The following is a 12,849-nucleotide window of genomic DNA, read 5'->3' as shown; positions in this document are numbered from 1 at the left end:
ATCTTAATTTTCCTTTTTCGTTAATTACTTTTTTGTATTTTCAACAAAACAAAAAAACCTTTTTTATATATATTAATTTAAATGAAAGTTGCTATAACGTGAAAACTTAAAAGTTTGGCTATAACTTATAATAACTAATCTAATAAGTTTATATAGTTAATTTTCCCACTAAAACTAAAAAAAATATATATATATAAATGGCCTACGAAATTAATTCTCCCCAGTCCTATCAACAAATGATACAAAAACCGTTCATGTATGTACGTTCAATTGAATTCATCAGTAGTGTTGATTCAAACATTAATTATGTCAAAAACACGCTAAATAAGTACAAATTGAACTAAGGCTATTACTATTATGGGTTCAACAAAACTCAATAGCTTTTGCTCAAACTTGTATCAAAGAATTTCATCTAATATGCATGAATAATCTATTCAAAACCAAGTAAACAAAAATAATTATAATCCCGAACCCATATATTAAAAATTCTGAATATACCATCTGTTCTGAACAGACAATCAAATGAACCATATGCTCGGAAAATCATGAATCCATGAAGAAAATCCTGAATTCGCATTTGGTTGCTACAGAGATCTGAAAACAGTACGTTAAAAATGAATGTACAACCTTTTTAGACGTATACATTTGTTTTTTTTTTAATATGTGCATACATGGTTAGAACTGAAAATAATGAGTTTAGTTGAATCCACAACAAAACTTGTTCTAGATTTGTCTCAGCATACCACATGCCAAGTCTCTTTGTTCTAAGGCAGAACCTCCAGCAATCCCTTAAAGTTGACACCAACTTTCACTTGGACACTTTTTGCCGACATTTTAAACACCCGAAGAAGGGTTCTATTGTCACTTTCATGCGCCCTTAAAGTTGGCACCAAATAAAAATTGGTTAAATATAAGTCTTTCATGTGCCCTCAATGAGTGTATCACACTCACTATGCCATGCCAACAAAGGTGTCAAAGTGACGCAACATAACCATACTTCGGGCGTTTAAAAGGAACCAGACCTACTTGAGGTGTATAAGTAAGAATGGATGACAACTTTTTAAGGGGTTGTACACCGGTTCCGCCTTCTTCTAATGAAAAATAATAAATCATTCATATAAAGATCTTGCAAGAAACAAATACATTAGCATCCAAATTTTTCAGATTACTAGCACACGTTCAAACAAGAATTTAGCTTATAGTGCTGCTGATAACTTCATTGTGGAAACTCATAGTAAACAATTTCTCAAGTATTAGTGCTCCATGCAGTTTAGATCCAGGACTCTTTTAAGTTAAATCTGAAGAATCTTCTCTGTAATTTGAAATGGATGCACAGCATCCTAACCCTAGGCGCAGAAATGGAAGTATAATACTCACTCCGTCCCAAATTAGTTGTTACGTTTCCCTTTTCTAAATTCACTTTGTATAGGCTGGAAATCCATAGCAGATTCTAAATTCGCTTTGCTCTGCCTCCCACAAATCAAGTGCTCGTAAAGACACCATCTGAGAAACTACCTACTGTTATTACTTCCAAAAAACTATCTGATTGCTAATGTTATTTCCAAAACTTATGGTGATATTCATCCTGTCTTTCCACTTTAGCAGTATTTATCAAGTCATTGTCATGGTGCGGAGGGGTGATATCTGACCAGTGATTTAGAGATAAGACTCAAACTTTAACTACACAAAAAAACTGAAGATTGTATGTCTGTATTCACACAGAACATTAGTTAGTTTGACCCTCGTACTACAAATCAAGCCAAGCAAATTGAAAGAGAAAGAGATTACTATGTATCGTTGATGAATGGAACTGTGACCATGTACACTAGGCCACAATGAGTTAATAATGTTCCTCATAATGGCTTATTGTTTTACAATTCATAGAGTGGTCATACAAGGACAAGGAGAACCTTACCTGCGAGCCCAGAGGCGGATCCAAGATTTGAATTTAAGAGTTCCTATAATAAGCTCAAGTTAATACCATAATAACAATTGGATTCATAATCATTTTATCGATAACACATTTTTTTAATACACATATACAGAGTTTGGGCAAAAATTACTAAGTTTGTGTGAACTCATAATAAACCCTCTAGATTTCTGCCCCTCCCTGCAACCATAGAAAAACTCAAATTACTTTTCCAGCATTTTACAGCAGGCCTCCAATGCAAAAAATTTTAGAAGTCTAGGACAAGCAAGGAATAAAAAATACTATAGATGCAAATCATTGATCACCTTGAAAATTTCAGACTTGACTTGGCCTCTACACAATAAAGTTATCAATCATATGTTGTATAACATCAGCACCTTCAGCATCCATATTTGGATCCTTCACCTGTAAACAGAAGTATTGAAGTTTTAAGCCCACAGTACATGTAAGTAAGATACGTGAAAAAAGCTCCGGAAAAGGTTCAAATATGCCGTTTAAAAAATATTCGAAATTGAGCATATGCACCCTTCATTAGTAGCTTAGATATGTCCTTATCCAAATATATCCTTAATTCAATTGGAGCGCCCGATTAACCAAATTAGCTGATTAATAAGCAAAAAGGGGCTAAATATGCTCCTTAAAGTATGTGAAATTGTGAGATCACCCATAATTTCAACTTTAAAACAAGTTCAGGAAATATGATTACTGTGCCAATAATTAAAAATCACAAGCTCCATATTAAAAACTGCAAGAAGGGAATATGAAAACCCAACAGTCCCCTTGGAAATTTGAAGATTGTAATTTTGAGTGATAGCGACATATCAGATACTGAGCTTCCCTTCCAGTCCATCAACACCATAGTCATGCAGCAAAATCTTCGTTTACTCTATATACTTTTAATGGAATTTAGATACAGGTTTATTGAGTGTGACAAATTACATGTAGTTGCAGGGTTTATGAAGTGAATGAGAAACTGCATCAAGTTACAAGGGTTTATTAAGTGAATGAGAGACTGCATCTAGTCACAAGGTGTATAAAGTGAGTGAAAGATTCAGGATGAGAAAATACAGAGGAAATCGAAGAGAGTGAGAAAAGTTTGCAATTTCAGTTGGTCAGGATAAAAGGAAATACGGAAGGATACATTAGATTTGTCCTTGTTTTGGGAAGACAAATTGTAAGCCCGGGGATAGTATACTACTCCTTTTTACCTTTTTTATCTTTTTAACTTTTACGTACCGAAATGGACATGAAATAAACTCTATTCCATCATATCCATCATCATATTTCTAACAATACATAAGACCAACAATACAGAGCTTCAAAGTCCAATCACCAGTCGCCGCCTATGCCACATTGCATTTCAACACCTACAAGAACTACTTTTATTTAATGCTTGATATTGTACTCTCCCTCAGATCCATTTTATTTGATGGTTTTTGACAGTGTAGTTTAACAACGAAAGAAAGGCTTTTGAAACTTAGTCTAAAAGAAGTCATCGAAATTTTATGGCTATGAGATTTTATGGCTATAAGTCAATCTCATTAAGGTAAAAATAATAAGTTTAAAGTTAAAAAGTTTATAAATATACACAATGCCCTCCTCCCAGCTGGCTTACAAAGTGGAGTAAATGAACGACATAGTAGTATAAAATATATCACATGCTACAAGGGTGTCAACTCTTTTTTTTTCTTTTTTTTTTTTTGGATAACCGCGGTGTCCAGGCCAGCTTGCAGGCACCTCAACTAATTCCATGGGTTTGTAAACCAAGGCTAGATGGGAATAAATCACCTAATGTTTGTCTAAATTGGGAATCTAACCTAAAACCTAATGGTGCTCAACCCACTACATTGAATCACTACGCCACACCCTTGGGTGCAGCTACAAGGGTGTCTATGTCTTACCCTAATTGCTACTACCACCACCACCACCACTTGGGCTATAATAATGTTCTCATTTTAGCACCACACACTCCTCCACTATGTTATCTACATATCTAAAGTGATTAAATTTTAGACTAGCTCCCACCATTACTACCACCACCACAACCACTTGGGCAGTAATGATGTTCTCATTTTTTAGCACCAGGCACTCCTCCACTATGCCAACTACATGTCTAAAGTGGCAAAGTGGTCCAGAAAGAGACATGGTTCAAACCAAAATCTATCTCATCTTTTCTAGTAATGCAAGGTCAAATAGTGCAATACACAACATGTAAGCAAGGGGGTTTCGACAGAAGGAAATGGAATAGTAATAACCCTGTTTCAAATACACAAATTGCTGGTTCAATGCAGTTAATCGCCAACCTTAAACCTTGTTCAAACTGCATAGCTAGTTAATACTTTGCTTACAAGTTCTTGAGCCTATAAAACATGCAAGCACCAGGATACAACACATGAACACATAGGAAAAAGACAAAAGTCTCGTAAGCACTTTTACAGTCTTAAATCTGCGAGGTAGATGAACAAAAGTTATCTTCTACGTATTAAACAAAACTGTGTACAGTTCATACTTTCATCAACGTACTTAAATGTGACTTGACTGTGGTTCCAGGATAACCAATAAAATATCTATAAATGCTCTGGGAAATCGCGTTGTTAATTACCAGTATACTGGAGAGAGAGAGAGAGAGAGAGACCTGAATAACACTGTGAGCAGCAAATTTACGCCTGCTCATGTGAAAGCTAACATCCACTTTATCCCATGATACTTTACTTAAACCAGTCAACAGTTCTTCTGCATAAAAGTCCAAACATGAGTACTGCAATATTCAGAAGCCAAGAAAGGCATATATACACATACATACAACATACACACATGCACACAATACAGAGGGAAAAATCAGCGTTCCAGTGGAACAAAACAAAATGTCATCGCAATTCGCAAATATAACATTCTCGAACCTAAGAGTGTAGGGCAAGTTTGAAAAACTTGCTATGTCTAAAAAGGACAAGGGCCTATGTTACATGTATTTGTTTAGGGTCTACATGTTCAAATACACATGATGTAAGTATCTGTATGGATGCATAATGTTTTTTTTTTTCATAATTTTGAGTGTATTTTGAAGAATTTTAATGGAATACTCATATCCACTGTACAGCTGTTTCTGATCGACACAGCTTCGACAAAGGAAAATGAAGGATCCATGTGATACAGAGGAGGGCCAATTACCATCTCTGTTGTACAAACTAAATGCTCCCTCCATTTCAATTTATTTAGTTTGTTTAAGAACGAAGGCCACTTGTCTAAATTTAGTAAGTCTACAGTTCTAGCATTCCCATTTTACCTTAATGACACTCCCTTATAGGAGTGAGGAGGCATGTTTACAACCACAAAATTCAAAGGATAATTTTGGTATGTTTACACACCTTTAGTTTAAGACCACAAAATCCAAAGGTAACCTTTTTTTGTAAGGAAAGAGCTACAAACCTTCCACCTTGTCCAAAGAATCATCTTCCTTCACAACAGACTCACCCTGCTCACCGTCATATGCCTTGCAATGTTCTTCGTAGACAATGTGAGGATACTTTTCATTCAAGGATTCTTCCCACTATAAACACCAAAGAGATTTTTCACATAAGATATGATAGGTCACAGCTAAACACATACCACGGAAAGATTGTACCTTGGGTAGTTCATTATTACGTCTAATAGATGATGTTCTCCAACCAACAATATCTAAAAATTTAATGTGAAGGAAAAATGGTCTATTTCAGAAGTTAGGGAATCATATAATTGCTGAATGCCCGATTCAACAATGCAATCAGGATACGGTCATAGCCAACATTTGAATATGCAACCCGGCGCTTGAATGAACGCAATGCAGACCTACATACGTGGATTTTTCAACTAATCAGCATGAATATACAGTAATATTTACTACAGCTCCCAATAAATGGACCAATTAATCGTATATGGACTTTATTAGTCTCTCTAACATACATGAAGTGTAGTTCACCATCGTCTTCCACCATGCGTTTAAGTAATGGAGGCCTCCCTTCATCATTATCACAAAGAAAAAGGTGCCGCCCTGTTCTTTTAAATATCCAATGGATTACATGGAAAGCAGCTTTCTCTAAGGCAGTCAAACCAAAAAGAAATGGCACCTGACAATACCTTAAAACATTAATATTACCAAAAGGTTCAACAGCTGACATCAAATTTTATATTCTAGACAAGGAAGAAACCTCAAAATCTTACAAACATGAACACACTTGGGAAAACAGGAACAATGCACTTTGACATTTGTCAAGATATAGCAACAAATAAAATATGTTACAGATTAGCAATCGCCTGGATACTTCCAAATAGTCAGATAAGAGAGCATTCCTGTTTTTATGGTCATCCAGAATTAATCTGGGACCAAAATCTATGCAAGGCTAAACACTGTCATGTCCAAATAACTAATCCTAAGCTACAGGCAAGTAAATCAAACAGAATAAGTAGATGCAGAGCCATCACCATCTTGCAGTTCTTGAGGAAGTTGAACTGTAGAAGAACAATGTCAATTACCAGAAAGTTCCAGGGTTAAAGAGTACAGATCTTTTATGCTTTTAGAAACTCAGAAAACAGAAATCAAGCTCACGACATACACAGAGAGACAGTTATGGAGACCTAAGAGGTTCTTCAGTATGCAGATATATGATGAGATAAAATGTGGTTGGATTAAAAAGCTTTCCACACTGGGGTAGCATTTAGCACACTTTTACTAGTTTAACTTGAGAGTAAATATAACTGTCCAGCGATGGAGTTTAAATAAAGGTCTAATGAAAATCAAGACGGCAACACTTACATCTTGATGGGTTACCATCAAGGTACGACTCTTAGCCCGTTTCTATTTGCCTTAGTGATGGATGTATTGACGTGAAAAATTCAAGGTGAGGTGCCTTGGTGTATGCTATTTGCGGATGATGTAGTCCTGATTAACGAGACCGGTGGTGGAGTTAATGTTATGTTGGAGGTTTAGAGGCAACACCAGAGTCTAAAAGGTTTAGGTTGAGTAGGTTCAAGATGGAATATTTGGAGTGCAGGTTCAGTGAGGTGACACATGAAGATGATGTGGTTGTAAAGCTTGATACTCAGGCCTTTCAAAAGCGAGATAGTTTCAAGTATCTTGGATTTATGATCCAAGGGATTGGAGAGATTGACGAGGATGTCACTCACCGTATTGGGCAAGGGTGGATGAAATGGAGGCTCGCTTCCGAAATCTATTGTGATAAGAAGCTGCCTCTTAAACTCAAAGGCAAGTTCTACGGAGAAGTGGTTAAACCAGCTATGTTGTATGGAGCGGAGTGTTGGCCAATCAAAAACTTTCACATCCAAACGATGAAGGTGGCGGAGATGAGAATGTTACGATGGATGTATGGGTTTACTAAGAAAGATAGGATTAGAATTGGGGTTATTCAGGATAAGGTGAGAGTGATTTTTGTGGAAGTCATGATGCAAAAGCGGGTTGAGATGGTTCAGGCATGTGATGAGGAGGGGCACAGATGCCCCAGTGAGGTGGTGTGAGAGATTGTCTAGGGATGGATTCAGGCGAGGTAGAGGTAGAGGTAGAGGTAGACCGAAGAAATATTGAAGGGAGGTGATTAGACATGACATGAAACAACTTCAGTTTACCGAGGACATGACCCTAGATAGAAAGGTATGGAGGATGCGAATTAGGATAGAAGGATAGTAGAGAGTAGTGCATCCTTGCTAGTAGGTAGGAGGACTTGATAATGGTACCCGTGCTAGTAGTCATAGTGCTAGTCTTGTTTCGAAGTAAGTGAGTAGTCATAGTGCTAGTCTTGTTTCGAAGTAAGTCATCATTTGTCGTATTACTTGGTGCTAGTCTTGTTTTTGTTATTACCTGATGTGTTATTACCAATTGTTCTGTGTTCTTTTACTATTTCTTTTCAGGACTGTTTTCGCTTGAGCCGAGGTCTATTAGAAACAACCTCTATATCTCACCTCTCCTCTGAGGTAGTGGTATGGACTGCATACACTTACCACCTGTACCGGACTTTGTGGGAGTATACTGGGTTTGTTGTTGTTACTGTTACTAATTCATAGCATTCATAGCTACTCTTCTGCTTTCTTCTCTCATGTCCATATGTTCTGCCCCCCATGGGGCACCCTAAAAATATGGAACTCCCTCTACCAGGCACAAATGGGTCTCCCCTACCCTCTCTCTTGGACATCCCAACCCCCCGGGGCACCCTAAAAATATGGAAATCCCTCTACCAGGCACAAATAGGTCTCCCCTACCCTCTCTCTTGGAAAACCCCCCGGGCACCCTAAAAATATGGAACTCCCTCTACCAGGCACAAATGGGTCTCCCCTAAACCTTGCATCAACTCCACATATCAGAAGCTCATCTTGCCCGTCCATTTTTTCTATTTTGCTGTATTTTATCTGGTCTTTGTTTCTATAAAACAAAATTCTTATATTTTGCAGTAGCTTATCCAGATATCAATGCTCTTGCATGAAAATCGCATCGGAGATGAAATTAGATAGTCTAGAAAAGCTTGTCATAATTTTGAAATTAAAACTAACACTTTGTTTTCTTTCAGAAATCAGTACAGGCAAAATGACAAAAGAAAACAAAAAATTTAAACTTGTGTCAGGGGTATTTGGGTGATAAATACTATTCCTAACTAGACCTGATAAATAGGAGGATAACACATCAATAATCCAAGATACTGATCAAGAGGAAATGGATAGCAATCCAATCCAATCTGACAGATAAGTTACATAGGCATGCCAGATGAGCCTTAAAACCAACTAAATCTGGTTTCAAAGTATCAAAATATGGAGGTGTGAATCTATTTCTTCTGCTCCTAAGCATCATTTACCCAATAATGAGACCAAGTACATATTGAATAAGGATAAGAATCCATTTTCCTCAATTACAATTATTGCACTTAAGTATTTGATAAGATTTGAATAATTACACTGATACCTGCTTGTTACCCCTAGAAGCAAGATGAGGTGTGGCGACGGTGATAAAATTTATTGGTTCCAAACCAGCTATCGTGCAACCTTTCAACCGTTCTATACATGCATTGGCTGATAAATCCTCAATATTTTCCATTCTAGGAGGTCTATATAACCTTCCAATGGCATATCTTGCCACCAACCCTCCCACAGAGTGTGACACAAAAGAAATTTTCTTCAGACCTGGCTTTCTCTTGATCACTTCAAGAACCTAAATTCATCTCCACAATGTTAGTCAATTTGGTAGACGTACCAAGCTCTGGAGCATATATTAGAAAAGATAGAATGGATGAAGCATCAGAGAAGAATGAATAGAATTAGAAGAAATTAACCTCCTCAGACAATCTCTCACCCATTACATCAACACCATCCAATGTTAGTTTTGCCATATTACGTTCGCTACCTGCAGAGCAAATAATTTTCTTTAGTCCTCCTTTTGGTATTCCATTTTTTCATGCACTTACACCGAATACCAATCGGATATTGGACACATGTGGAAACTGAAGCAAGATATGTTACAAAAGTGCAAATGTCCATACAATCATGTGAATCACTCACTGGCAGTCAGCTCAAATGAAACTACGCAAAATGAGAAAGAGTGGCAATTTCATTAGAAGAGTTCAGTGAACGCAGTTTCCCACTCTTAATAAGAAAAAGGAGAGGGGGAGGGGGGTGTAAATAAATAAAGCACCCCATCCTCGTAGACAATGATTTTCTCCATCTCATGAAGAAAATATACTTGTATGGAAGAAGTGAAAAGGCTTTTGAATCCAACATCACGTGGAACGGTGGAAGAGCACAGATATTGAGCAAAAATAAACACCATTTACCAGCTATTATACACCTGCGAACTTAGTAAATTTTAACAAGCATGATTTATTGTGGTATCACATTGACTTGCTTTACTCAAAAGGAAGTTTCTACATAATGCAGAATATAAATGAAAGTATGCCCTAAGCATGACTTGTTGAGGTATCACATTGACTTGCTTTACTCAAAAGGAAGTTTCTACTTATAACTTATACTTCAAAGTGCAACAGCTCATACAATTCAACCTTGTTCTCATTTTCATGCATTTTACTTGGACTCGTAACAGATGATATACCATAAGGACACAGAGTGCAATTACTTTATCAAAATCTATCAATGTAAAAGGCAGAGAACAGTAAAAAGAGTATTATTGACAAAGCAGCAAAATGGTAAGTGTAGGGGGGATGAAGGGTAGAGGAACTGCAAAGAAACACAAGCATGTGAAACTAGAAATGCCACTCCAGATAGATGCACTTACAATGAACAAAAACTTTGTCAGGAAGCCTCCGAACAAATTGCTCAGCACCAAACTTCCAGTCTGTGGCGCTGTTGAAATATATGGATTATAAATCAAGGTATAACAAGTACCTTTGCTTTCAGGGAGAGCCAGAGAACCATTAGAAAATTGTTCTACACAGCATGAATTCAAACAGCTAGCACATAAGCATTCAAAATGAAGATAACCCACCCAAAAGAACTAATGAACACAGAACACAGTCTAAAAGCAGTTTTTTTTTAATTGGCATGGAAATTTTCGTGATCTACATACTGAAATAAACATTCCGTATGGTCGTGAAAATAGCATAGATGCATATTATGTAGTCAATCAATTATGCATAAAAGGTTCTGAAAATTCCTAGATAATGAAGCAATGAAAACAACTCCAAAATGTGTATAGGAAAATATCCAAAATAACAAATGTAAACAAATATCCTCAATATCCAGAGGAACTATATAAGGACTAGAGAAACTAAAATATCACGGGACTAATAACGAAAAGGCATAATACATAAACAAACATTTAAACTTGTCATCAACTAGCAAATAAACACTCACACTTTGTATATATACATATGGACAACTCAACTCGTCTTCAATTTTCCGGTTGAATACTCCAGGTTACAAAATGATCATCTAAACACCTCCAAATTTTATGTGTCGCATGAGTGTCGTGTGTTAACGAGAGCCAACGAGGACGAGTTGGAGCGTTGGAGCATCTAGTTGTCAATTGAGATCAAGTTGAGGTATTTAGATGTGCACTGTCAAATCAAACTTGGCAAGTGAGCACTCCAACTTTGAGAGTGCTGATTTAGACACCTCAACTCCTCAACCGACAACTAAACACTCCAACTCGTCTCCACTATGTCTCATAGACATCCAATACTGACGTGACACATAAATTTTGAATGTGTCTAGACGCTCATTTTGTAAGCTGGAGTGTTCAACTCATACAATGAAAGGTGAGTTTAGATGTCTAAATACGCAATACTCAAAGTTGAAGTGTTGAGTTACCGACTTACCGCTTGCGGCCAAGTCAAAGTGTCATTCTATGTATTATGCTATCTCAAAAATCACTATCAAACAGTTGTAACTAAGATCAAAATTCTCCATTCTCCCCTTTTGATTAGATCATAAAACTTCAATTCCATCAACAAAAACAAAAAATATATTACTTCAACTTCAATACCCCGCAAAATGAATGAAATAGGAATATAAACCTTGCACACACAAAAAAAAAACCTTCGGAGAAACTAAAAATATCAGGGACTAATAACAAATATAAAAAATCACTATCAAACATTATGAACTAACATCAAAATTCTCCATTTCCACCTTCTAATTACATCATAATACTTCAATTCCATCATCAACAAAAACACATAACTTCAAGTTCAATATTCCACAAAATGAACGAAACACGAAAGCCACACACATACCTTCCGAGAATACCGTGGACCATAATTACAAGATGATCAACTGACGAAGCATCCGATTCATCGCAACTGAAAACATCTTCTCCGCCGTTGACAGTTTCCGATGAGCAAACTCCTCCTCCGTTCTTCTCTACTTCTCCTTCATCCATTCCGTTCTTCAGCTGATCCGAACAACACAACAGGGTTATCAAATTAGGGGGGAGTTAGGTAAACCGCTTTGAAGAAAGAAAGGGAGGGAGGAAAAGCCAGAGTCAGAGTGAGGTGGTGAATTAAGGAAGAACACGACGTGGCGGGGACTGCTAACTTCTTAACTCACCCTTTTCATACTTTCACGGACGGTGTTCATGGTCGGTTTGAATTAGTTAGTTGTTAAAATAATCAAAATTAATTTAGTTGGTTTTTAAATTTTTAAAATCAAACTAAATTATAAAAAGAAAATAGTCATTGGTTTGGTTCAGTTTGATTTGATTTTTTTATTTTTTTGATTATTGACTAGCTTACTCCAATTATCTCGAAAATAAATTCCTTTTTTAACCCATAAAAAGAGTAAGTCCGTCAAGTGGGTCGGACTGACCCCCCTACTCAGCCCATTTAAAGGACTCGGCCCGGTTTGACCCGGTCAGATAAGCCCTGGGGCTTTAGGATTTCAGATCCCGGGTCGATTATTTTTTTAGTTTGGGTCCAGTTAATCCGGTTTGGACCTAGCTCGATCCAAGCTCGTCGGTTAATCGATCCGATCCGGCCCGGATTCAATTTTTTTTTTTGAGTTTTGGATCAAACTAGCCGTTGGCCCAATTTGGGCCCATTTCTTTAAAAAATTTTTTTTTACTTTTAAAAATTATTTTTTAATCCCAAAAAAATTCTATAAATACCCTACACCTTTAAATCAATTTTCACACAATTTTTCACTCTCTCAAATCTAATTCTCTCTCAAATCTCAATTCTCAATTTTCAAATATTCAATTTATTTAATTTCTTAAAGTGTGCACTTTAGTTTTTTAATTTTGCGTTTACAAAGTACGAACGGAAGTTTCTAAAGTCGCAACCTTCAGATACTTCAAAAATTTGATATTGTCGTTCCATCTCTTACGTTTAATTTTTATTTATTGTATTAATTGTTTAATATTTAATTTTATTATATTTGTGTATTTTGATTTTTTTTAGTTTAATTTAATTTATACTATGGATAAATTAAGAAAC

General features: G+C 36.4%; 1 protein-coding gene across 3 annotated transcripts; it reads right to left on the bottom strand.

Annotated features, from left to right (window-relative positions):
• Window positions 1-237: 237 nt before the first annotated feature.
• LOC124895797 (putative lipase ROG1) lies at window positions 238-12,015 on the bottom strand. Of its 3 annotated transcripts, XR_007051885.1 has the most exons (13): window positions 11,653-12,015; window positions 10,194-10,261; window positions 9,238-9,308; window positions 8,871-9,116; window positions 5,870-6,033; window positions 5,700-5,755; window positions 5,553-5,605; window positions 5,357-5,477; window positions 4,566-4,663; window positions 2,236-2,335; window positions 2,064-2,110; window positions 1,916-1,958; window positions 238-594 (listed from the first exon to the last, which is right to left on the bottom strand). XR_007051885.1 is itself a non-coding variant. In XM_047406219.1 (11 exons), exons 1-10 carry the CDS (start codon window positions 11,796-11,798, stop codon window positions 2,264-2,266), a joined length of 1,095 nt encoding a protein of 364 aa, XP_047262175.1. In that variant the 5' UTR covers window positions 11,799-12,005; the 3' UTR covers window positions 1,793-2,110; window positions 2,236-2,263. The 3 variants fall into 3 exon arrangements, 1 of the variants encoding a protein (XP_047262175.1); XR_007051886.1 differs by lacking the exon at window positions 238-594 and having other exon boundaries at window positions 1,793-1,958; window positions 11,653-12,001; XM_047406219.1 differs by lacking the exon at window positions 238-594 and having other exon boundaries at window positions 1,793-2,110; window positions 11,653-12,005.
• Window positions 12,016-12,849: the final 834 nt, after the last annotated feature.

Source organism: Capsicum annuum, unplaced genomic scaffold, assembly GCF_002878395.1.
Source record: "Capsicum annuum cultivar UCD-10X-F1 unplaced genomic scaffold, UCD10Xv1.1 ctg997, whole genome shotgun sequence".
Lineage (NCBI taxonomy): Eukaryota > Viridiplantae > Streptophyta > Magnoliopsida > Solanales > Solanaceae > Capsicum > Capsicum annuum.
Note: the sequence above shows the minus strand (reverse complement) of the source record. Positions and strands in the feature narration are given on the sequence as shown.

What these genes read in the sequence shown, in the direction of transcription:
- LOC124895797 (XM_047406219.1), bottom strand. Translation starts at nt 11,798, where the DNA reads ATGGATGAAGGAGAAGTAGAGAAGAACGGAGGAGGAGTTTGCTCATCG. An exon ending in TTCTTTGGACAAGGTGGAAG is followed by an intron (nt 4,664 to 5,356) that starts GTTTGTAGCTCT and finishes ACTTTTATGCAG; the next exon opens with AAGAACTGTTGACTGGTTTA. An exon ending in CTGCTCACAGTGTTATTCAG is followed by an intron (nt 2,336 to 4,565) that starts GTCTCTCTCTCT and finishes TTCTGTTTACAG; the next exon opens with GTGAAGGATCCAAATATGGA.